The sequence below is a fragment of the Poecilia formosa genome, unplaced genomic scaffold (genome assembly GCF_000485575.1).
Source record: "Poecilia formosa unplaced genomic scaffold, Poecilia_formosa-5.1.2 Scaffold465, whole genome shotgun sequence".
NCBI lineage: Eukaryota > Metazoa > Chordata > Actinopteri > Cyprinodontiformes > Poeciliidae > Poecilia > Poecilia formosa.
The window spans coordinates 264,916-287,591 of NW_006800404.1; the positions used below are offsets into that span (position 1 = coordinate 264,916).

Consider the following 22,676-nt stretch of genomic DNA (forward strand, 5'->3'; position numbering starts at 1 on the left):
AGGAAATGCATGAATTTCAAAATGTACTGACTAGTGTGAAAATTATTATTATTATTATTATTATTATTATTATTACTATTTTAAATGTAAATAGTTTTGTGCTTCTTGTCTTTTGCTTTAGTTATACAACTTTAAAAATATCGTGGTTTGATTTGTTACATTTTCTGCTGGTGCAGCTTTCACATTGCACTATTTCAAAGATCCCTTTCTTCCCCTCGCCTGTGGTGGCGCTGCACCAAGATCCACTAAAGAAAACGAAAAGAAAACATTGAAAGAAGAAACTGAGTGCAACTTCATTCTCATTGAAATTCAAACAAAAATGGAGTGATGTCTGATTTTAGCGGTTGTAAGATTTCCTGTTTCGTCTTTGATAAAAGACCACAAACCATTTCTCCCACAGTCGCAAGACATGCACATTTGTTTTGGTTGTATTTACCCAGGATGCCTCGCGCTAAAGCCCACTTCCTATGTTTGGAGTGGTCTCCGGCCCGCTTGCATTCACATATGCATTCCAACCGTACCAGAATTTACTTCAACAGAAACAAAACCTAGGTTTGTAGGCAAACAAGTTTGCTTTGTTGATCCGCATCAGAATTCAACTGCACATCAAATTTTGAGGTGTTTGGAGTGAACTCCATACACCTCAAACCCGGTGCGATGCACACAGCCGATGCGAACCCGGCTGTGTGCAGGGGTTCGCATCGTGTGCTTATGCTCTCATTGGCCTTTTGAGGTGGAGTTCTCTTACACTCGCCCTGAGAGTGGGAGGTCCATCATATCTATATTGGTATGTTATAGATAAACATACCAATATATTGGTATGATAGGTATTTTTGAACCTCCATAAAAGAACCACAGACAACATATATCAGTTTTCTGACCAAACTTCTGCAAAAGGAGAAGACTCAGCAAACTGCTCCTCCAAGGTTGGGTGTGGCCTGGTGGGGGAATTCATGTTAGAGGACTCTGGAGGTTGGGGCCACATAGAGTTGGACCTCTGTTGGAGCTGGTCTGGTTGACTTGCACATTTGGACTATAAACCTTTTTTGCCACGGTCTCTGGATGGGGTCGGTGTCTGAACCGGGGTCGTTTGGATGGTACCTAGCTCTAGTCTGGACTGATGGACCACTGCACTACTGCAGGAGCTTGGGCAGTCTGCTTGTCTCCACCCCAGACTGAAGCAGAGCACCTCCTGAGTTTGGGAGCTAGTTACCCCTCAGGGGTATCATTACCTGGACCTGGGAGTATAGAGTGTGTATAGGGAGTGTGAGTGGGTGTATGGCATCCATTTCTGTGTGTTTTTACATTGGATGAATAGGTGTGAATGTCTGTGTGAGGATGGGAATGTGTGATTGTCTCTGTGTCTGCCTGTTTATCTGCCAGGTTTGGTCTTGGGATGTTCCCTCTCCTGAATCATCTTTGTGCCTTCTTCTGCCCTGTCACACTTCCTTCTGGTGACTGGTGCCTCTGCCTGCCAGTGCATTGGTGGTTTTCGCTGTCTGGGGTTGGGTGTTTGGGTAGATTTCACTTCTAGTGACTGCTTGGTGCAACCTGGGCACCCTAGCTCTTGGGAGCTTGTGTCTTGGTGCACATTGCTGGATATGCTGTTGGTCTCCACCAACAGCATATCCAATTGTTGGTGGAAACTGTGGGCAGGCCACTTAGGCGTCTGCATTGTGGCTACCGGGGGTTCCTCTGGGACTCGGTGCTCCTTTCCGGAAGGGAGGTGCAGTCGTCCCTGTGGTGGGGCTCTCAGGGCTCTGTGCTTTGGATGTCTGGGCTCCAATTTCCCTCATGCCTGGCTCGGGTGGGTCTGTTGTTCCCCACACACGCTATTGAACATTCTTATGGAGAAACCTTATATACACAAACTTGCACGCACCCAAGCACGCACACACGCACGCACGCACACATGCACACACACACACACACACGTTTTCATTCAGGTGTTTTCAGATACATTTATTTTTGGGCTACGGTTGCCACTAAATATATCTTGTATTAACTAGAACGGTGGGCTTTTCAGTGATGTTGTAGTTTTTTTTTATAAGCATATATCATTGGTTGCTATGGTTTTTTGGTTTTCTGGTTTTTTATTGTCCTCTCCTACTGCAGGTGTAGAGGCAGACCTCTGGGGTGTTTCTCTCTCCAAGCAATTATTGCAGAAGAAGCTGTCGTGAACAGGCGTGGCTGCAGACTACAAGTCAGACAAGACTGTCTACAATTTCTCTGATGGATTGATGTCTGGACAAGACTGTCCGACTTGTAGGGTGTGGCACACGGAAGAAAGCAATTGTCCTGTTTGGCAATAACTCAACAAGCTCAGGAAGAGGCTCAAGTGGAGCATCATAGCTGAAGATGTAATTCTCTGCTTGTGAAAGTAAATCTGTTGGGAATTGCTGTCTGAGTGCCACACTTTGGAACAGGACGCGTTGGGGAAAAAAGAGAGAGAGAGACTGCAATTCTACTCCACGGTTCCTTGCAAAACTCTTGAAGCTCTGTGAACATCCTTTTCCAGATCCAGCTACAATTTCTCTGATGGATTGATGTCTGGGTTTTGATTGGGTCACTCCAGAACATCCACCTTGTTGTCTTCAAACCATTTCTTTGTAGCTTCAGCACATGGACTGTCAACAGGTATCATTTAGAAAGATGTTCCAGCTATTAGCCTGGAACTCAGACATCATTTTTAAATACTTAATCAGATGTTATAATTAAATATTAATCAGTTACTCTGTACTTCAGTACCTTTTCAAGGAATACATTTACTCTTATTTGAGCAATTACTAGGACAGTTACTTTTTACTTTTTACTTGAGTAAAAATACACTGAAATAGTCCCTTTCTTGCCCGAGTACAATTTTTAGGTGCTCTCCCCACCTCTGCAGTTACTGAGCATTCACTTTTAGTAGCAGCCCAAGGCAATACATACCTATTTAATGATGAATTATTAAATACAGCCGTATCTGATTCCCTGCACTACTTTAAATAGTTCTAAACAGTAAGAAGTGGGAATACAGATGCATGTTTATTTTTTTCTGTGCTTAAATTTTGTTTGAAAAACAAACAAACAAACAAAAAAAAAAACAGACCAGATGTTCAGCATCCAACAATGTAATAATAATTACAAAGCATATTTATGTTTTCGGTAGCTTCAAAAAAAGTCCAGTCCGTGTCCACTTGTTGTTGGTTCTTATTTTTTATCCTTGATTTAAATTTGAGGTGTTTAAACAAATTGATTCTGATTTATGGAGCGCCACCCTTCAGTGTATAACTGAACAGCACCCCCTGCTGGTGCCTTTTTTTTCTTATGTCTGATTTTAAGGGAGATTTTAATCAAAAACCAAACAAAAAAACTAATATGAACGTCCTGGTTTTGCAGGACATGCCAAAAGGTAAAGGTACATGTCTTTGTTGTAAATATAATCGCATCCTTTCTTTCTGTAAAACATGGGATTTTCTTTCTCTTAAATTCCCAGTTTTTTGCCTCGCCTCTATGGCAGCTTGTATTCTTTGAGACATGGACTTCACTGATGGAAAAACAATATTCTCCATCAATTAGGTTACAGCATTCTCTACCACAGCTGATGGATCAACTCTGTAAGATAGAGCTAGCCTTTTTTATTGTTTCAACACAAATTTTTGCTACAGTAGCCTGGCCATTGCCTTACTATGCAATCCTCCTTGATTCTCATTTCCCTCCAGTGCTCTGTCTGGGATTTCTAATATTGAGTTTGATTTCTCAGAATGAATTGAGCAACTAAAGTTGGAGTATAATAAATATTTAAGACATTGTATTGCTCGCAAAAATGTTGCGGCCCCTCTTATTGATAGATACCTCGCTCCGCCTGGCACTTCTCTCATCGCAGTTTATAGCACAGGCGATTTTTAGTAAGCTTTATAATGTAGCTTCTTCAAGACCAAGTTGACACATTTCATACATCACTGCCAAACATTAGCTGTTGGCTAAAATTGGATCCAGTTGTTTGAAGCGTCAATAGAGTCCATGCCTCAAGCAAGCTGTCGTTCTCTATAATTGAGAGTCCAAACTCTCTGTATGAAGTAAACAGTAGAACAAAGAGACTTTTGCCAGACTGGTGCTCCAGAGCTCCACTTACAAAAACAACAGTCTGACAGCAGAGTGCCCAGATCAGAATTAGGCATATTTGCAGTAATCCAACCTGGTCTGGACTGAATTCAGGTTCCTTGTTTGTGGGCACAGTCTTGGCCAAATAAAGCTGATTATGATCTACTTATCTTAGATTAGGTCCAGTGGGGAAACCCAGACACTCCTTTACCCAGCAACAGTCTGCAGCTAGTTCTGGGAGCTTCTTGGTGCAGTGCCACCACAAGCGAGGGGGGAAATCGGGTTTTCAAAGGGTTTGGGTCATTTGACTTAGTGCAGAGCGTGAAAGGGAACAGCAGCAACTAAAAATATAACAAATGTTGCAAATTTGGTTCTCAATCGAACCGAATCAACTGGACCATCAGGCATGAAAACACCCTAAAAGTCACTGACCAAGTGCCCAAACTGGTTGTTAGAATGTCTTTTGCGTTCCAGTATGACTGTACATATATCAGGATGTTGACTAGCAGATTGGAGGGGAATCACATACGGTAACATTAGCCTGCTTGCTTCAACATTATGTAACTTGCAGTAAGGCCTAATTTTAGTCTTTCACCACAAGGCATTTCTGTTTAGAAGATAGCTTATGTTCTCCTTATTTCTTTTTTTCCCAAGGAGTATCACCCAGTCTGCAGGATTTCCTTTCTTATCCATTTTCCTGAAAGAATACAAAGCAGCCCTGATATTGGACATGAAACAGGATATTCTATTAAAAAAACAGCCTTTTTTCCCCCCATGCAGTGTGAGGATCTCTTTGAAGGGATGCTTCTGCAGGAAAACAGTCAGTGTGATGCTATGGGTATCAGTGTGTTGTGCTGTTGGCTGATGAAATGGGGGAAAAAGAGCCTCATGATGCTCGGATCAAACCTTTTGGCTCTTCTGGATAATTCCATTAGGCTGCCATCAGGCTGTCCAGCAGCGGAGAGAAGTCCCACTCAGCTGGCTGGATTAAAGGTTGCATCCCTCCCAATAAGATGAGCAAAGCTGCACCCACACAGACACATCACCCCTTGCACACACACATCTTGTTGGTGCTAATAGCTCTAAAAGCCTTGCTGTGAATTATTTTTGGAAGGCGGCTGCCTTGGAGGTTGATGCATGGGTTTTCCTGACGCTGGCCACAGACGGCTGTAGTTGCTGAACAGAAGGCACAAAGTTCACCTATTTTCCTGCCAAAAAGCAAAGATAACGGCATCAACCCATCAAGGAAAATGTTTTATCTTTAATAGTATTTTTGATAACCACAGTGTGGTCACAAAGCAGAAGTAGTGCAAAGATTGAAGCAATGGGATGCACCGATAAATCTGCCCCAGTTTCCTTCATTTTGGGTGACACCGCTACGTAGTTTTTACAGTTAAACTTAACAAGTGAAACAAGTACAATATTCTAAATTGTATATAACAAACGCATACAATTTCTTTACCAGACAATATAATTGTAATTGTAAACAGGTTTGTAAAAAGTGAAAGCAGCTACAACTTAAAGGGAACTGAGATTTTCAAAAAACTTTGAATCAAAACGGTGACAATGGAAATATGTACTTCAATTAAAGGGGTCAGTTTATGGATCACTGTGGACAGTGAGATAAAACGATATAAATCTCTCTCTCTTCTAAAAGAAATTTTAAAATTATTTTGATGCAGCAATATGGTAATGAATCAGCTGATGTGTTGCTGTTCAATTTTTGAAATATGTTTGTGATTGACTTCTGAGCTGAATAGCACATTTTCTTATGTGAGTTGGGGCCAGATATAAGTTTATGCTTCTTTTCGTACATGATTTCTTTTAGTTGTTACGTGAACTGTTCATATTTATTAATGAGTGAATGAAATTAAGAATGAAATGAAATGAAGTAAAGCAACTTTTCGCTTCAAAAAACTGGAATCTACAGGTCAGGTTTTTATAAGATTTATTATTCGGCAGAAAACTGCAATAAAAGTGGTGTACTGCTAACACTTAATATGTAACATGCTATAAAAACTCTACAAACTAGCTGCCTGTCTAACAGCACTGTTCCTCTCTGCTCTTCTCAAAGGCTCCCTGACGGATGGACGGAAGTTCGACTCATCCCGCGACAGGGACAAGCCTTTCCGGTTTAAGCTCGGCAAACAGGAAGTGATCCGAGGGTGGGAGGAGGGAGTGGGGCAGGTAAGCTGAAGGGTGTTAATAACGGTGTTATTAGACAGCATGTGACAAGAGCAAAACTACTTTTCGTTAGAAAACAACTACAGCTTTAAAGAAAACAATCTTAAAGCTGCAGTACGTATTTTTTTTCTTTCTTTCGCAAAATCAAAACAGCAGAATCTTTCTAAAAATTAATTTTCTAAAACATATCTCCAAGGAATTTCAGATAAATCTGTAGACAAACTCATAAAAGAAAACACAACCAAACCTTATTTTATCTATTTAGCAAATAATTTTTATATTAAAAAGATATTGACAGAGTGAAAACAATTCTGCATGTCTAACTAAAGCGCAATTGTTCTTAATATTTACTCTGACCTTTTTGTTTTTCAATGAAATCCTTCTCCCTTATTCATCAGTTTTCTTTTATTTCAAATGAATTTTAGAAGGAGTTGATTACAGGCTTTGTACAGAGTGTGTGCTGTTGTGAGCTCTACTAAACCATAAAATTTCAAAGCAATGTAAGAAATATTTCATTAGTTGGATGAGAATAGGCAGACACAGCTACAATTCAAATAGCTTTCTTCTGGGGAATGTAGAATTACCTATTCAATACTGAATATTTGTATGTATTTGTCATTATTTTTGTAGAAATCAGTTTTCTATTTGACATTAAAGGGATTTTTCTTCTCAAAAACGGCAAATTTAGTTGATTGTGGTTTCATTGTAAATGCAATAAACTGAAAAAAAGGATAAGATATCCAAGTGGGTGAATGTTTTTTTTTATACATGCACTGCAATAGGAATCAGATGAAAGGTTGTTGATAACATTTATCTCTTGAAATACGTGAAGTTATTAGTGTTTGGTCAGAAACATTTCATAAGCTACACTTATGAAATGTCGCCACGCTTATCTTTGACGTGGAGCTGCTCAGTTTGGAGTGAAGGCGAGCTGCTGCCTGTTTGTTACATAAGTTGTTTAACTGAACAAAGCTTGATATTTTTTTTTTTTGTTTTTGATTTTTTTTTTCCTTCTGGGATGTTGATTGCTGCTGCGTGAGCTGCTGAGAGTAATAACAGTGGAACAGATGTAGTAATAGTGAAACATCATTAACAAATCAAGATGCCCCCCCGCCCCCGCCATGTCTCTTGTGAGATATTATCTCCCTTCAGCTGCATTATGAGCAGCTCTGTAAACCCATTATCTCTCCTCTCTGTTTGCCCTCTCTGCTCTCTCCAGATGAGTGTGGGTCAGAGGGCCAAGCTGATCTGCTCACCGGACTACGCTTACGGAAATAAGGGCCACCCGGGCATTATCCCCCCCAACGCCACTCTCATCTTTGACGTGGAGCTGCTCAGTTTGGAGTGAAGGCGAGCTGCCGCCTGTTTGTTGCGTAAGTTGTTTACAGAAAATAACCATCCGATAATGACGCATGATGTCGTTCTGATCTCGGTGCAATCAGCCAAAGCATTTTAACATTTTTGTTAAATAGAATAAATAAAAACGGGAATTAATGGGGAAAAACCATATACCGTGCGTTCATAAAACTAAAACATACTGAAATTATGCATATTACATCCTACGTTTTTGTGTTTATGAATCTATTTACTAGCGTTCTGATCTGATGTGAAACTGATGTTTTTCCCATCCCCTCACACAAACAGTTTATGTCTGCCGTCGGCAAATTATGGCACTCCTTACTCCTCCTGGTGGCAGCTACGCTGGTCTGCAAAATGTCAAGAAATGTCAGTCAGTTTGTTCCATAATAACTGAACATATTTTTTGAAAATGATATCTTCTGTTGCATATTCGTTACTCAATCGACGTATAAACAATCGCAATATGATACTTTGACCTTTTTGGATCCTCCACCTAAAACTTAACCAAAGCGCGAAAAAACTAATAAAAACTAAACAATATTTAACTAATGATAACTAATGAAACCTAGCAAGCACACTCTAAAAACTAATTAAAACTAACTGACTGAGACAAGCAAAAATTCACAGCAAATTTTGTGAATTTGTTGTGAATTATATAAACGTAAATATAATGAAAAACCCAAAACTGTCATAACCCTGGTGCGAACTCCGATCCTGTTAGCGGCCAAAACTCTACGGATCAGATATAGAAGTATTGGGAAAATGGATGTAGACTCTACAGAGGCTGTGTGTGTACACTCTTGGATTGTATATCTGATGGTGTTTTAATTATGTTTTTTATGTGTTTTTTTTTCTCTTATAAAATTTTTACTTGCTGGGTCGGGGACCATAGATTATTAAATGAAATTAGCACCTATGTTATACCCCGGACCAGTGCATCTATCCATCTACAATAAATAGTAAGACTGCAAAACAGGGCAACATTGTCACCGAGGCTGATGGATCTTAATTCTATTTTATGGTATGATTAGGTTCAGGACTTTGACATGTAAATTTCTATTAATTAGCTACATACATAGATTTAAAAAAATTAAACTCAGTTAATTGCTTTTTTTTATACATACAAAAGTTCCGCCCAGAACCTTTATATTCACTGTTTCTAGTACGCCAATAAATCTGATGCACAAGCGACATCCGCTAACGATAGACGATGAGGCTACTGCTCTTGGCCCATTGCTGGTTAAGTTTTGCTCAATAATGATCTGATGGAATGATGCAAAAATATGACTGTGTTCGAGTTGTGCTAAAAGGAGTTAGCCTATCAGTAAAGCTATTCAAATAGCACTTCAATGCTAAACATGCTGCAATAGCACAGACGTCCCCTACTCAAATGCCCTCTGTTGAATTAGTTCAGCTACTCGAAATGGGGTGAATATTTATGCAATCATTTATTTTGTTGCATATTTTTATTTAATTCTCTTTATTTTGTATAAATCGATTTTCAAGTTTTTATTTTTTATTTTTTTTGTAAAAATAATTCTCCTTTTTGTCATCCTCACAGTTAACTTCGCACCTAGGCGACCTGAAGAGAAGCTTGGAAAGTCAGCGCATGATTCTTTCAATTCAGCGTTTTCATCAAACCGTCTGTTTTTGTTATTTTTTGTTTTTCACTCGTCCTCCATTTTGAAACATCTTTTTTCAATCCTACATTTTCTAAAAGTCTTGAATTGTTACAATTTTTTTTTTTTTTTAAAGAAAGTGTTTTTTTAATTTTGTATTTCTTGACATTCTGTTTGTGTGCAAACACAATGAATTGGGTGTATGAAATGCCATTGAATCACTAAGCAGCAAGGTTCAGCTTTTATGAGTCAGTTTGTTCTGGTATTATACAATTCTGCAGCTTATTCTATTGTATTAGACAGAAAAGTGAGCACACATTTATGATTTTAAAGGGTGGAATCATATTAGCCTGAGTTCTAATAAAAGGTCACACTTAAAACTGAGATTTCTGCAGAAACAAAAACCCTACATTATTATTTCTGTTAAAGAAGAATGAGAAGAGTAATTGGTGGGAAGAATAAACCAGGCTTAGGTCCAGATACTTCTTGTGTGGCTAAATATGGTTACTACCTTGCCCTGTGTGCATGCCAAAAATCTGATGGCATTCACTTTGCATCCTTCCTATCTCTTTAGACCCATTTAAAGCCATACCTAAACAGTGCACAAGGAGGACTGTGTCGACTCACAGGAATAATCGGAACTGAAATTAGTCTGAGATGCTTGAAACTTCTAAAAGGTGGGCAGGGATTTGAACTCTTGACACTTTGTGTAATAACTTGAATTATGCATTTCCTTTGATGCCAAGAGTCTCTCTGAGAAAATAATAAAGCTTAAAGCAGAAACTCTCCTTTTTAGAATTACTGTTAGTAGTGCGCCACGCCGTCCCGGCGGATGTTGGAGTGAAGGTGTACCGTGAAGAAAAAAACAAAAATAAAGGCCAACATCATACGAGTGTTTTTTCTACCTGAACTAGTTTTAAATTGAGTGTAAATGAATGACTTGTGCTGGCCTGGCTCTCTGACACCGACCACGGCTGTCCGTGTTATGTGCTTGCCGTGCTGCAAGCGGCAGACCGTCTGTACTGTGCAGTTTTACGTGCTGAGATGTTACTGTGTGCAGGCTAAACCAATGATGTATCTCAAATAAAATAAAATACCATCCAACTGCCTCCAGTGTTCATTTCACTGTTACTTGATTTCTCATTTTTCCACAAAGAAAGAAAATGAAAACGGCTGATGATTAAACATAAACCAGCGTAACAGAAGTGTTCACGCTTGTTTTATACTTGCTATCCAATTATCTTTTCAAACATACATAACACTTTAAAATATACCCATACTGAATTAAATGAGATGAACTGAATAATAAAATAAGCAAGTAAACTTTTTACTGGATTAAGAATTGAAGACAAAGCGGAAATTGGCCCCCATGCACTATAAAATTGTATAGTTGTAGAAAACTTGTTGCACAATTTCATTTGGACAACTATATAATTTTTTTTTTTTTTTTACTTTTTTTATGCATAGCTTCCAGACAGAAAAACAAGGTTGTTTTTCTGTCTGGAAGCAGCTGATTATAATCTCAAAAATTCAAATAATAATACCTGATCTATGATGCCAAATCCAAATGAGAAGAGAGAGAAGAAAGTTTAAACTATTTCTTCAATCAATCATAATGAGCAACACCAGCATCTCTCAGCCCTCATTCTAATCATACAGACAGAGATTTAAAGAGGAGCAGCAAAAGCAAATGAGGTGGATTAGCAGCACCTGCTAACTGATGGTGTCAAACAGGAAGTGTGGTCTCTGCTGGCCAGATGCTGAGCTGTTGGCATGTCATAACAGTCACAAGATTATTATACAGCAACAGTCTTCAGTCAGACACTAAACTAAAGTGATTGCTACCAGAGATGCTTCCTGTCTACATCTTCACCATCCACAATTACCCTTTTGACAATTATGTGAATTATATGAGTTATGACAACATTTAATTTGCTTTTGGGACAAATAAAGTGTTATTGAGCTGAATTAGAAAGACATTAGATTTTTTGTTAGCTCTTATATGAATTCATAATGTAGTACTGAAGACAAGTTATTATAAGCAAGGAAGAAACCTGGATCATTTAATGAGTAACTTTTCAATTTTATAATCCCAACCAGATTAAAAATATGTTGATTTGGTTTGCATTTTATTTAATTTTTCACCTTTATTTATGCATAGCATGTACAATAAATTATTGCAACAGCAAGGTAGGCATGAGAATACAAAAATACAAGTAGTATATATTAAAAATCATAAAATATCTTTGAGGTTATAATTGAAATTTCTTTACAAAGTGTTTTGGTCTCCAGCATATAGGACCTCCAAATATTTTACTTATTCATTAATTTTAATAATAGCATGATTTTGAAAATATTGTTTTTACATAAACACTCGTAGGCCTATAAAGGTGAATTGCAATAATACTGGTCTTAGTTACAGTAATCTAAAGTGAACAGGAAAACATACTTGCATAAAATACTGTATGTATTGTGTCTTTCCAAAATAACGTGAAAAGGACAGTTTAAGGACAGTTCCAGAAAAGATAGGGGATTACTTTAAAGCTGGGTCTACACTGGTTCAATGCAGAATATTTAGGCATACTGCAGGAATCTTATTATTTTTTATTAAATATTTACTACGTAGCAAACATTTTTCCAACCAATATCACAATTTCCAAGAAATTATCCCATAAAAATGCAGAAGTGTGCTTGCTCATATTATCAATTTTCCAGTAGAAATCTTATTGGTTAGCTGGTCTGACTTTTTTTTTCTTCCAAATCTTTATTAAAAGAAATGGGATCCATACATGACAGTAATTAATATGAACAGAATCTAGACTGATTATTCCCGTAAATACATTTAAAAAGATACAAAAATTAAATGTTTTCCCACAGTTTCCTTGTCATAGGAGTCAAAGCTATTTATAATGTACTGTCCAAATTCTTTATGTCGATAAAAAGCGGGAAAAAAAAAAAAAAACGTAAGGGTGAGTCATGACTCATGTGACCGATACGGGGCGTGGCTTTCGGCGTCAACACTGATTGACGTGGATCGGAGCAGGAAGCCAGCAGTGACATCACTTTCCAGAAGTCCCCTTCAGGTTTCAGGCAGCGACGAAGAAGCAGCAAAATAAAGCGAGAGCGCTACTCTCTGGGAGTCCTGTTGGTTCGAGTTGATATCCACGCAAACACTGAACAGGTGAGGCTATTGTTTCTATTAGTGTTGAAGTGAACCCTTTCTGAGCGGTGAAGGGTTTCGTTTCCCCCACCAAGCTAGCACCGTCTCGGCTAGCTCCCCTCCACCTCCTCCGCTGTTTATGTCGGAACAAAGACGGTCTGCGTCGCGGCTCCACGACTTCTGTCTGCCGTCAGATTTTCACAGACGGTGCTTTTACTTGTATCGGGGCTTTTTTTCCTACCTGGTCTTGAAGTGGTTAACAAGTCTTTTAAAACCAGTCAGGCTTGTTAATTTTTAATGATTATGCAGTAAGGCTAGCTTACGTTGATTGGCGAGGTTTTGTGTCTCAAATACAACCTTAGTTCCCTAATAAAGTTGTTTAGGTTGGAAAACAACCTAAGCTAATATTGTTAAGATTATTAGTTTTTATATCTAGACGAGATCACCTTACACCGCATGTATCATTTCTAACCCTTTTTATTTATTTATTTATTTATTTACTTACATCACCTATAAGAATAAATACAACTGTCTTTTTATGTCCGTGGGGTTTTTTTTTTTTTTTTTTGCCTGTACTTGATGTAATGGAAGACATATTTAGCAGTTACAGCGTTCAGGGTGTGGGTCACTTCATATTTTTCCATCAGTCCTCCGACCTCCCTCTCTCCCTTCCTCTTTTTGCTTTCCCAGCCATGTCAGTAGACCGGAATAAGCTGCCAAAAACACCACATTCTTGGATCCAGGCCTCCTGAAGTTAGCTGTTCAGCTTTCGCCTGCTTTTAATAGCGGTTGTCACATACTACTGTTGAATAGAAGCAGAGGAAAGTGACTGAGTTTGCTTATTTGTCTGAGTATTTCTGTTTGAGTTACTGTTTGCATTCATTTCTCTGACCTCGTTACATATTACTTGGACTACGAGGAAGATCAAATATACTAAAGATGAGAATACATAACTGTCTGGCTTGTGAAGGTAGATTTCCACAACAGGATAGAAAATAAAACATATTGGAAAAGAACAAACAAAAGGTGACCAGGCTAACTCTGCTTTCTTGTGACTGATGACATCAAAAGAAACATGTAGTCATAATAATAATAATAATAATAATAATAAAATCAGCTGTCTTTAGTAAACACAACAGCTGAGTGTTGAGAAAGAACTTACTGATATTTAATCTGCCAAGTTTTCATACTTACTCGTTACTCATGAAATGAATAAATTCAGTACTCTGTTTCTGTTTTACAATCAGTCTGAAATTCTGCTAGCTTTCCTGAACAACTTCTGCCTTTTCAACAATGGGATTTTTTTTCTTACTTCTGCCCTCTCGTGGAGTCTTCATGGCGATGGTGTGGAGGGTTGGTATGGCTATAGGTGGTTTGTTGGGAAATTAAATGTCGCCGTAACTCCTGCCATTCTCATATCTTCAGAGTTGTTGTGGACTGTGATCCTGGTAGCAGTTAGTCTCGCAACAATCTGAAGAAACTTCTGACTGTTGCTTTTTGACAGTGTCATGACCGTCATACATGACATACTGAAGGCTCAACTTCCAGGCAGCAGAAACAATACAGTAAAATGTCCTGTTAGACACCATCAGTTGTTAGCAGCTCTGCTAACTCTCCTCCTTTGCTTTTGCTTCTCCCTCTCTCCATGCGCTTTGGTCCTTTTCAACTCTTCTGGGTTTTGGGAGTTGTAATTCAGGTATTATTTGGACTTTTGAGATGCTAATTAGCTTCTTCCAGTTATAGAAAACATACCTTGTCAGGGTTGTACGTCAGTTGTCCTGAAGTTGAAAAAAGTAAGAGCAAAAAAAATCCTCCCAGTTTCACAGGATCCAACGCCAGAGGGAATAATTGTTGAAAACAAAAAATAGCAGAAGTCTTGGTTAAATATTTTTGAAATGGGAACTTAATTGCAAACAAACAAATAGAAGAATATTTAATAGAAATACTGATTTGCAGAAAAATAGCTAAATAAGAATAATACCCAACCATTAAATGTAGATTTGGTGATGAGTTATATTTGAAGTGAGTTTGTCTTCTAGAAAAGAAAAGTTTTGCTTGTAACTTTAAAATAATTGGCAGTTGTGACTTAATGTTATACTTTTTCATCTTACAAATCATGCAATAAATTATGTTGATGACTAACTTCCACTGCCGTTGCTAGAGGACCAGGTTATGTCATCAAGAGTTGCTCAAACTCCCATTTTCTCTTCAGTCCCATTCACGTCGAGTCCGCAGGTCGGTCTGAGAGAAGAACACAAAGCAAATAAACGCATCGCTGAAAAGTAAACGGCAGAAGATATTTAAAATGGCCTTCTTTGTGCACCAACACAATGATGCGCTTGTGTGTGTGAGGAGTGTGAAGAAGAGAATAGAGTAGTGGCCGGAGTAAAGCTGGAGGACTGAGGTGTCTCAGTGATGCGATCGTGGCTGGCTTATTTACTTGTTTTGGGGGCTCTTTGCAGATTTGACATGTCTGTGTCAGAGCAGGTCTCTGTGCACATAGACTGTGGTTATGTAAACATGAGTCAGCAATGTGGGATTATTGAACATTTGGTATTTGGGAAGGTGCATTTATGTGGGAAGGGTCTGTTTAAACTCAGTGTGGTGTTTTAGCTTTCTCTGGTAATTCAGAGGAAAGCAAAGCCGTTTCATGGTCGACTGTTATCAGTATTAGTAGTTTTGATATCGATCAGTCACACCTATTGGTGTTTTTCTATTTTGCAGTGAGGAAGTGTTCCAAGTGTCTTGTGACCAACACACATTGTTGTGTAATGGACTGAACTCCTAGATCTGCAACTACTGACACTTTGATTTACATCCTGAAGAATGTTTTTAGCATATTTAATAACAAGGACTTCTCCTTTTAATCGTTATCGGAAATGTCCCGATACAACTTTTTCACTTCCGATATGATTCAAATGTCGTAGTTTTAATTATTGGCTGATACCAATATTGACCCACTTATACTTTTATTACTCATTTTGTAGTGTGGAATGATAGAAAAGGCTTGATAAAGTAATATTACTCAGAGAACAGCAGTCCACAACAATAGGTATGAAACCAACTGACCTATTTATTATTAATCAGTGGGTGTGTGTGAGGGATACAAGTACTTCCTGAATAGACTTGTCACAATAAATCAATCGGATAATAAATTAAAACAAGCTCAATAATTTCCATTTACATGATTTAGAGTTTTTTTTTTTCTCTTTTTTTACCAAAAATTGGATGATGAAAGTTTTCAGTCTGATGCTTTGGCCTCAACTAGCCCCTCTTTGTTTACAGAGACTTCATAATTAATTTTGTTAATTTAATTTGGATATTTAAAATGTCTTGTGGTGTTTAATGTTCATTAGAATTTTAAAGTTTATTGATGTTGGAGATTGTGTTCCTGCGTTATTATGCCATTACCATTACGTTACTTGAAAAGGGTCTCAAAACAACAATATTATAGTTTATCTATTGCCCGGCAAAATTTATCATCATGACAGGCATACGAGATAGAAATTCTGGAGTGGACTAAATGCTGGATTGGATTGCTTGTATCAAAGATTTTAAACATCTATGCCAATGTAATACGATACCAATTCGGACCAAGTTCCAAAATCAATATCGAATTTGGACACTGGGTAGAAAGACTTGTAAAGTTGTCCTTAATATTATTACTATTGGATGAAATATTGTGCTTTTTATTTCGTCCTCATATATTTTTATTTTTTTTATTTTTATGAAAGAGGTAGCAGCCAGCTACGTTTTATTTCTGTTGCACCAGAAAAAACAGATTTGAATAATTGGCTCAATATATGGATCGTGTTACACAGAATAGTCTCCTGTTTAGCAGTTTGCAAATTTCCTAGCTGATGATCTACAGAGAGGTTTGGCTGATGAGAAAACAGTTGAGAGCAGGTATTAGATTTGGGTTATGATCTTTATGGATCATAGTCTAACAATAACAGCCAGGACGTTCTACCCCTTCTTGTTTCTCCATATTTTGCCCCTCTGCCCCATTCTGTTTCCATCTTTGTGCAGCCTCTGACAACCTTTGCATTTCGCATTTTAGAGAAAGATGAGGAAACAAATAAAAGGCTCATTTTCTAATTAGGTAGTTTTGTACCCGACTAAGTCAAGTGTGATGCACTGTGAACTGATACTAACCGTGTATCAGTTCGCACCTTCTTTAAGGATGTTTTTAAAAAAAACTTCTGTATTCTTCTGTAAGGCAGTGTGTTTGTGTGTCTCAGATAAATTATATCTAACAGCAGATTTGATAAAGAGTCATAATTTGAGATCAGATCCTCAGTTGATGGTAACAGTGTATTCTTCAGCCAAAGACTTGGCCATCACCGATCTCCCAAAATGAAGGAAATCGGCACCGATAAATCGGTGCACCCTAGTGATTTGTATCACTGAACTATACACAGTAACTACAAAAAGTGGGTATGCACTATGAGGGGCCAATGTGTGCACCAAATTATGGCGGAAAAATGACTTCTCGTCAACATTTTCTGTATTTAATTTGATATCTTCATTGAACAAATGGGAGAAAATAGTAAAACTAAGAATCCCGAAGATTCGGACAGTCCCAGTGGGCTAAATAAGAGAAACCTTGACCTGTGGATGATTGGATGGAACTTAATGTCAGTGATAAATCACCTTCCTCTGTTGGACAAGGTGGTGTTTCTGTAATCTTTTGTTTGGTGCAGGTCAAATAAAACCCAACATAAATGTTTGCCTTTAGAAAACCTCCTTCCAGAACATTGATAAGAAGCGGACGGTCAGATAAAAGAGCGACAGCTACCGCTGCAGTAAATCCACAGGTGGACTTTGACCTTTCCAGTTCTTTTCATTTGTTGAAGCAGAAGTAGGTTTGTGGGTAATGAAGTCATTTGAGAGGATTCGTGGCGCTTCTGTTCGGTATCTGTTATCTTCATGAGAGCCTCGCCCTGCTGGGCTGAGCTGTTGCTCAACCTCAGTCAGCTGATTTCCTTTCATTTCCGCATACTGCTTCAGGCTGCTGTCATGCTTATATCCAAGCTAATGGCGCTGGAGCTAAACTGTGCTTTCAGGAGACCTTAAGGGAATTTATAATGTATTATAATGGAGAACCACAACCCTCTTTTTGTGTCCACTTTTTTTTTCCTGCTTCCTTCATGCTATTTCAATTAAGGCTGCAGTTAGTTTATTTAGGATAAAATGTCTATTTGTTGTTTGTTAAAGTGGCAAAGTCTTCTTTAGAACTGCCTGTGTTTGGCTTTAACAGCTGAAGTCTTAATATTTTATTAACCTAATCTATTCAAGTAATGCATTTCAGCTTCACAGAGTAGTTTGATCCAGTTGTTTCAGTAATGTAGCTTAAGTTCTATGCTAATGGATAGCATGGAGTTAAGGTAAAACCTTACTGCTCACAGCCATTTTATGTTGTGTTTTTCTCAGAATGTCTCTGTATCCATCCCTGGAAGACCTCAAGGTCGACAAGGTCATCAAGGTAAGAGAAATGTGCTGCTATGTCTCTGTTTATAGCATGTCGATTCACCAAAATGCTAAGATATTATTTGTTGGTTGTAGTAACCAATTCTACGTGAGCGTATGTGAAGGAGACCAGCCCGTTTGAAAGAAGCTAACTAGATCCCAGCTATTTAAACTGAAGAATGTTGCAGAGATGAGATTCTTGGAGAAATCAGGTTTTAGCCAGTTCCAATGTCTCTGCAAGAGCTGGGATCTGAGAAGATAAAAGAACAACATTTACGTTTTTCTGAGTGGTCATCATTTGTTTACATCCATTAATTGTTTAATGTTGTTTGCAACATTAATACAACAGTAAATAATAACAAGAACTTAGCAAAAAAAAATTATTAGTCCCTTTGAATGTTCTTCACTTGGTATCAACCACCACACCAAAGTGTGTTGTGTGCACTTACTAGTGTTAAATATGGTTAGTCTACTCATCAGAAAATGATAATGTTTGTGAGTTTCTAAAAAAACAAAAACAAAAAAAACAATCACTAGTAAAGGCTGATTAAGCTAAAATTGTCGCACTCAAGTCAACAGAGATTTTTTGAGTGCCTCTCTAGTCTTAACTCAGCCCTCATTTGTTTGGCTTCCATGTTACTTTATGTAACACTTATCCAGAATTATGTTTGGCGTAGTTGAAACCAAACGAGTGCATGATAATTTCTGCCCTTTGCAGTTTGTTGTCCTGTACCTTGTCTTTCCCCAGACCTTCACCATGTCTCTGTTTTGTCCTTTTCTGTTGTTCTGAATGGAATCTACTTCACTAAGCTTTCATTTGACTGCTGTGTCTGATTGCTTTCTAGGCTCAGGCCCAGTTTGCACAGAGCACCGCCCCCATGCCGGCCATCACTGAGGGAACCTACCAGCCTCAGCCTGTTACTGCTGGGATGCCAGGATCCAGTGAGTCCCACGCCATGTTGCCAGAGCTAAAGCATTTAAAACAGAACCACCCTGAGTTATCTAAAGTTTCCTATAATGTTTTTATTTCTTGCTCTTCTTTTCTGTGCTTGTGTCTGTGTCCTTATTTTGTGTGAAATTCTGTCAGTGGGCCACATGATTGATCCAGAATCATCGGAAATTGACTGAAGATAGGCAGAGATTAGAAACAGTGGAATTTTTGCTAATCTTCTCCCTTGTTCCTGCATCCCATTCTCCCACCCCTTCAGAGACTCCTCTCTCTCTATTCGGATGCAAAGTCCTGTGGGTTTTTCCTCTTTTGTTTTCACCTCAGCAGAGCTCGCTGTGAGTCACCATGGCGACAGGCTCTGGCAGTTGTGCCGGGATAGGGCGAAGGGAGGTGAAGGAGAGACTCACGGGTATTTAGCGAGCTCGAGAGGAAAAATGGAGTCTAGTTAAAGGAAAAGGAGATGAAATAGGGTCAAATTACTGACAAAAATATTATTGTAAAATGCAAACGCTGATTTTAGATTATTTTAATATAAAATTAATAGGTTTAAAGATTTGTCCCATTAAACCTGAACATATCAGCGGCTCTGCTGTTCAAGGAAGATTTTCATCAAGTATTGACATGCCAGCATGCTTTAATGCCTCTATGCTTAGTGTATTGGACATATATTATATTTACTTCTGCAAAATTCATTTCCACACTGCCAAGGCAGCCTTACTAAGTATTTCTGGCCTCGTTTCTTGTGCAAATATCTTATTGCGCTTGAAATAAGACAAAACTAACTTACAAGTAACTTTTCAGCAAGATATAGGAGCTTGTTTTAAGTCATTTATTCCTTAATATTAATGAAGTACTGGTTCCACTGGCAGATAACAAAAGAAAAATGTCTTGTTACAAGTGCAGTAATCTGCCAGTCAAATTAGTACTTTTGAAAACCTTCCATGTGTTCTACAGCAGCTCATTAGAGAGTAATCAGATTCTCTATCCACCGTGTTTGTTTGACATTTTTAGCACAGACAAAGGTCTGCAACCACATTGGTTTACTCAAGACACAGACAGACTTACTGCTATAGTCTTTCAGTACATGCAACAGTCTGCATAGTTTTCCTCCAATAGTCTGGAGGAAAACTATTGTAATTTTTAAGAATTTGGAGAAGATAAAAAGATGAAATCCTCAAAATTTTGTGTTGCCTGAAAACATAGGCAATGACAGATTTTTTTAATTTTATTCTTTTATAGTCGTCGCCGTCAACGATGAGGCCAAATTGGCAACAATCTTTCAATCTTTTTATTTCCAAACTGGAAACACATCAATCAACATTATTGCTGGTCATTGTTATTCATTATTTGACTGAATGTCTCTTTTTAGTACCATTAGTAATTGTGCTGTAACGCCTCAGCTACTTCCTGTTATTAAATCTCCATCCTGCTGGTCAGGGTGACTCTTCTCCTGTTTCCTTGTTTATACTTAGCAGGCCATCATGACTAGCATCACCTCATTGTTTTGTTTCTGTTTATATATTTGTTTAAAGACCAAAGAAGACGAGTAACTGTAACACATACAGTTATGTGTTCATGTTTTCACAAACAGGAAAAACCTGCTAATTCCAGTAATCTGTAACTGAACACTGCTGTTGTAAAACATGGCTGCCATCATCTGACATTCTATCAGGTGTTTTTACACCTGTGAATGAAGGGCTGATTGTGTCTGTGTTCAAAGTTGAACAAAGACCTCACTGAATTTCTGGAAGCTATTATCCAGTAGAGGGCGGATCATCTTTTCTGTCTTCTCACACTCATATTTTTTTTTTTCATCTTGCATCTCCTTCTCTTTTTTTCAGGCTTGTACCCTAATCTGGAGGAGCTGGGAGATTATATGGGTCTGGCCCTCAACAGCGATGAAGTCCAGAGGAACCTGGCTCTTGTTCCTGTGGCTGACAATGTAAGCAGTTCAGTGTTTGTTTGCTTCATCATTATCATCAGACTTGTTAGTTTGTTTTAAAGAGGAAGTGTTATGTAAAATGGACTTTTAAAAACATACCTGAAATGCTGCCTTGATTCTTTCATGCATGTTTGCAAAAATCCTTTAATCGCCATGGCAACCATTCAGCTGTGCAAAATGCTCAGAAAGAGCTGGAGTTTCTTAAAGAAACAGATGCCTAATTTCAAGGAATTAAATTACGAAGTCACATTTCTTTTAAGTCATATTTGTCATAACTTTTCTATAACTGATGGCAACGTAGCTACTCGATTGAGCTGTAAAAGAACTTTCTGTGCCTGGAAAACGCATAATGCTGCCCCTTTAAAAGAGAACCAGAAGAGGTCAGGCTGGATTGGAGATACAGAAAGCTGCTGCTCTGGCTTCAATGCAGCAGGAGCAGGAGATCCAGTCTGCAGAGTGACTCACTGCAGACCTGAAGCTGAGTGGGAGACTGTGATCCCTTCACGCTCCTCCAGCAGCCTGATCCCACCCCCAGCCTGTCAGCTTTTCTGCTGTTTGATTCAAACTCTTATCTTGATGCTTCACTTTTTTCATCTTCTGTTTGAAAGCTGAAGAAGTGAGATTTCTAAAGAGCTTCATGAGACATTTTTAATTGTTCTGCCTGCTGAAGGAGGAGATGAAACGCAGTCCTCCCACATACAACTGAAATATTTATCAGTGTCAAAATGTGGAATTGATCGAATGATCTCAAATTATGTGCTGTTTCGATGAGCTTTAAGAGACTTAAAATGTAAAATTATAAAAGCTCATACTGGTATTCAGATGTATATGTGTTGTGTACCCATGTACAGTTGAAACCAAATATTTACATACATTGAACAGTGAGACACTCTTTTTCTCACTGTTTGAAGTTAAATCTGACCAAACTTTTCTTAGATTTACCAAATTTAATTCTATTTGCCTGAAAATTTGTTGAACATTTTTTAGAAGTTCGACAAACTTAGCGGAGTGATTATGCAGATCAGGGAGGAGATCGATTATTTTTTCAGAGATTATCTGTCTCATGTTAGGACAGCGGAAGTTTTAATACGTATGCAAAATAAATTTTTTTAAGTTAGATGCTGCAGCTTTAAGCAGAGCTTCGGTGTGAGAGTCACTACCAGGTGGAGCAGAAGCGGCGCTCCGTCTGTGAAATATTACTACCTGTAGCGTAGCAGCGGTTCAACAGCGAGAGCAGAACCAGCCTCTTACATCGCAGCTCGAAGACTTAAATAGACTTAAATAATTTTGTGGGTTAGCTTTCTGACCGTCATGCTAATCCGGGTGAGTGTTTGTAGCTGTGCGCTGCTTTACCTGCTGTCTGATTCTCCGTATGTCTTTTTTACTGCAGTGAGCCTCGATGTAGCCAAACTCCGTCAAGTATGGCACTGTTTTTATGCCATACTAGATTCGTCGTGTTGATGCATTTTGACGTGCTTCACCCCACGTGCTTCAATTTTCCGCCGCAACACGCAAACTTCCCCATTCACTCAGTGCGTTATAGTGCCACCACAGCTAGCATTGAATGTTTGGAGCACATCCGCTTAACGTTGTCTTGAACGTCCGCCGAACGTCCGGTGATTACGTTTGATCGACGTCCAAATGAAACTTCAAAGGACGTCCTCCCGAACGTCATGAGACATCGCTTAGGATTTGTTGCTGTGCGTTTGCGCAGTGTGAAGGAAAAGAGGAGACCAGCTGCAGGGGCAGGCTGCGAAATGAGAAGCAGGTGAACGGCTTGTGAGATCTGCAACAAGAGACCGTGATCGGCAATCACCGATCATACACTTTTTCATGGAAATCGGCCGATTATGATCGGTGGCCGATCTGCATGCCTCTTATATATAGATGGCACATGTCTCTCGATAT

At 38.6% G+C, this 22,676-nt stretch overlaps 2 protein-coding genes across 4 annotated transcripts in view; both read left to right on the forward strand.

The window, feature by feature from the left end:
* Positions 1-10,357, forward strand: part of fkbp1ab (FKBP prolyl isomerase 1Ab) — a 12,516-nt gene extending 2,159 nt beyond the window's left edge. The window contains exons 3-5 of one of the 2 annotated variants that reach the window (XM_016664070.1): positions 6,161-6,273; positions 7,490-7,620; positions 9,191-10,357. In XM_016664070.1, coding sequence (XP_016519556.1) covers positions 6,161-6,273; positions 7,490-7,618 — 242 coding nt within the window. In that variant the 3' untranslated portion in view covers positions 7,619-7,620; positions 9,191-10,357. Of the gene's footprint in view, positions 1-6,160; positions 6,274-7,489; positions 7,644-9,190 lie in introns of both variants that reach the window. The other variant, XM_007578052.2, reaches the window with a different exon arrangement.
* A 1,919-nt stretch (positions 10,358-12,276) lies between these two features.
* sdcbp2 (syndecan binding protein (syntenin) 2) overlaps positions 12,277-22,676 on the forward strand; it is a 15,624-nt gene continuing 5,224 nt past the window's right edge. Inside the window, exons 1-4 of one of the 2 annotated variants that reach the window (XM_007578054.2) lie at positions 12,277-12,429; positions 17,842-17,893; positions 18,723-18,819; positions 20,668-20,768. In XM_007578054.2, coding sequence (XP_007578116.1) covers positions 17,843-17,893; positions 18,723-18,819; positions 20,668-20,768 — 249 coding nt within the window. In that variant the 5' untranslated portion in view covers positions 12,277-12,429; position 17,842. The remainder of the gene's footprint in view (positions 12,430-17,841; positions 17,894-18,722; positions 18,820-20,667; positions 20,769-22,676) is intronic. The other variant, XM_007578053.2, reaches the window with a different exon arrangement.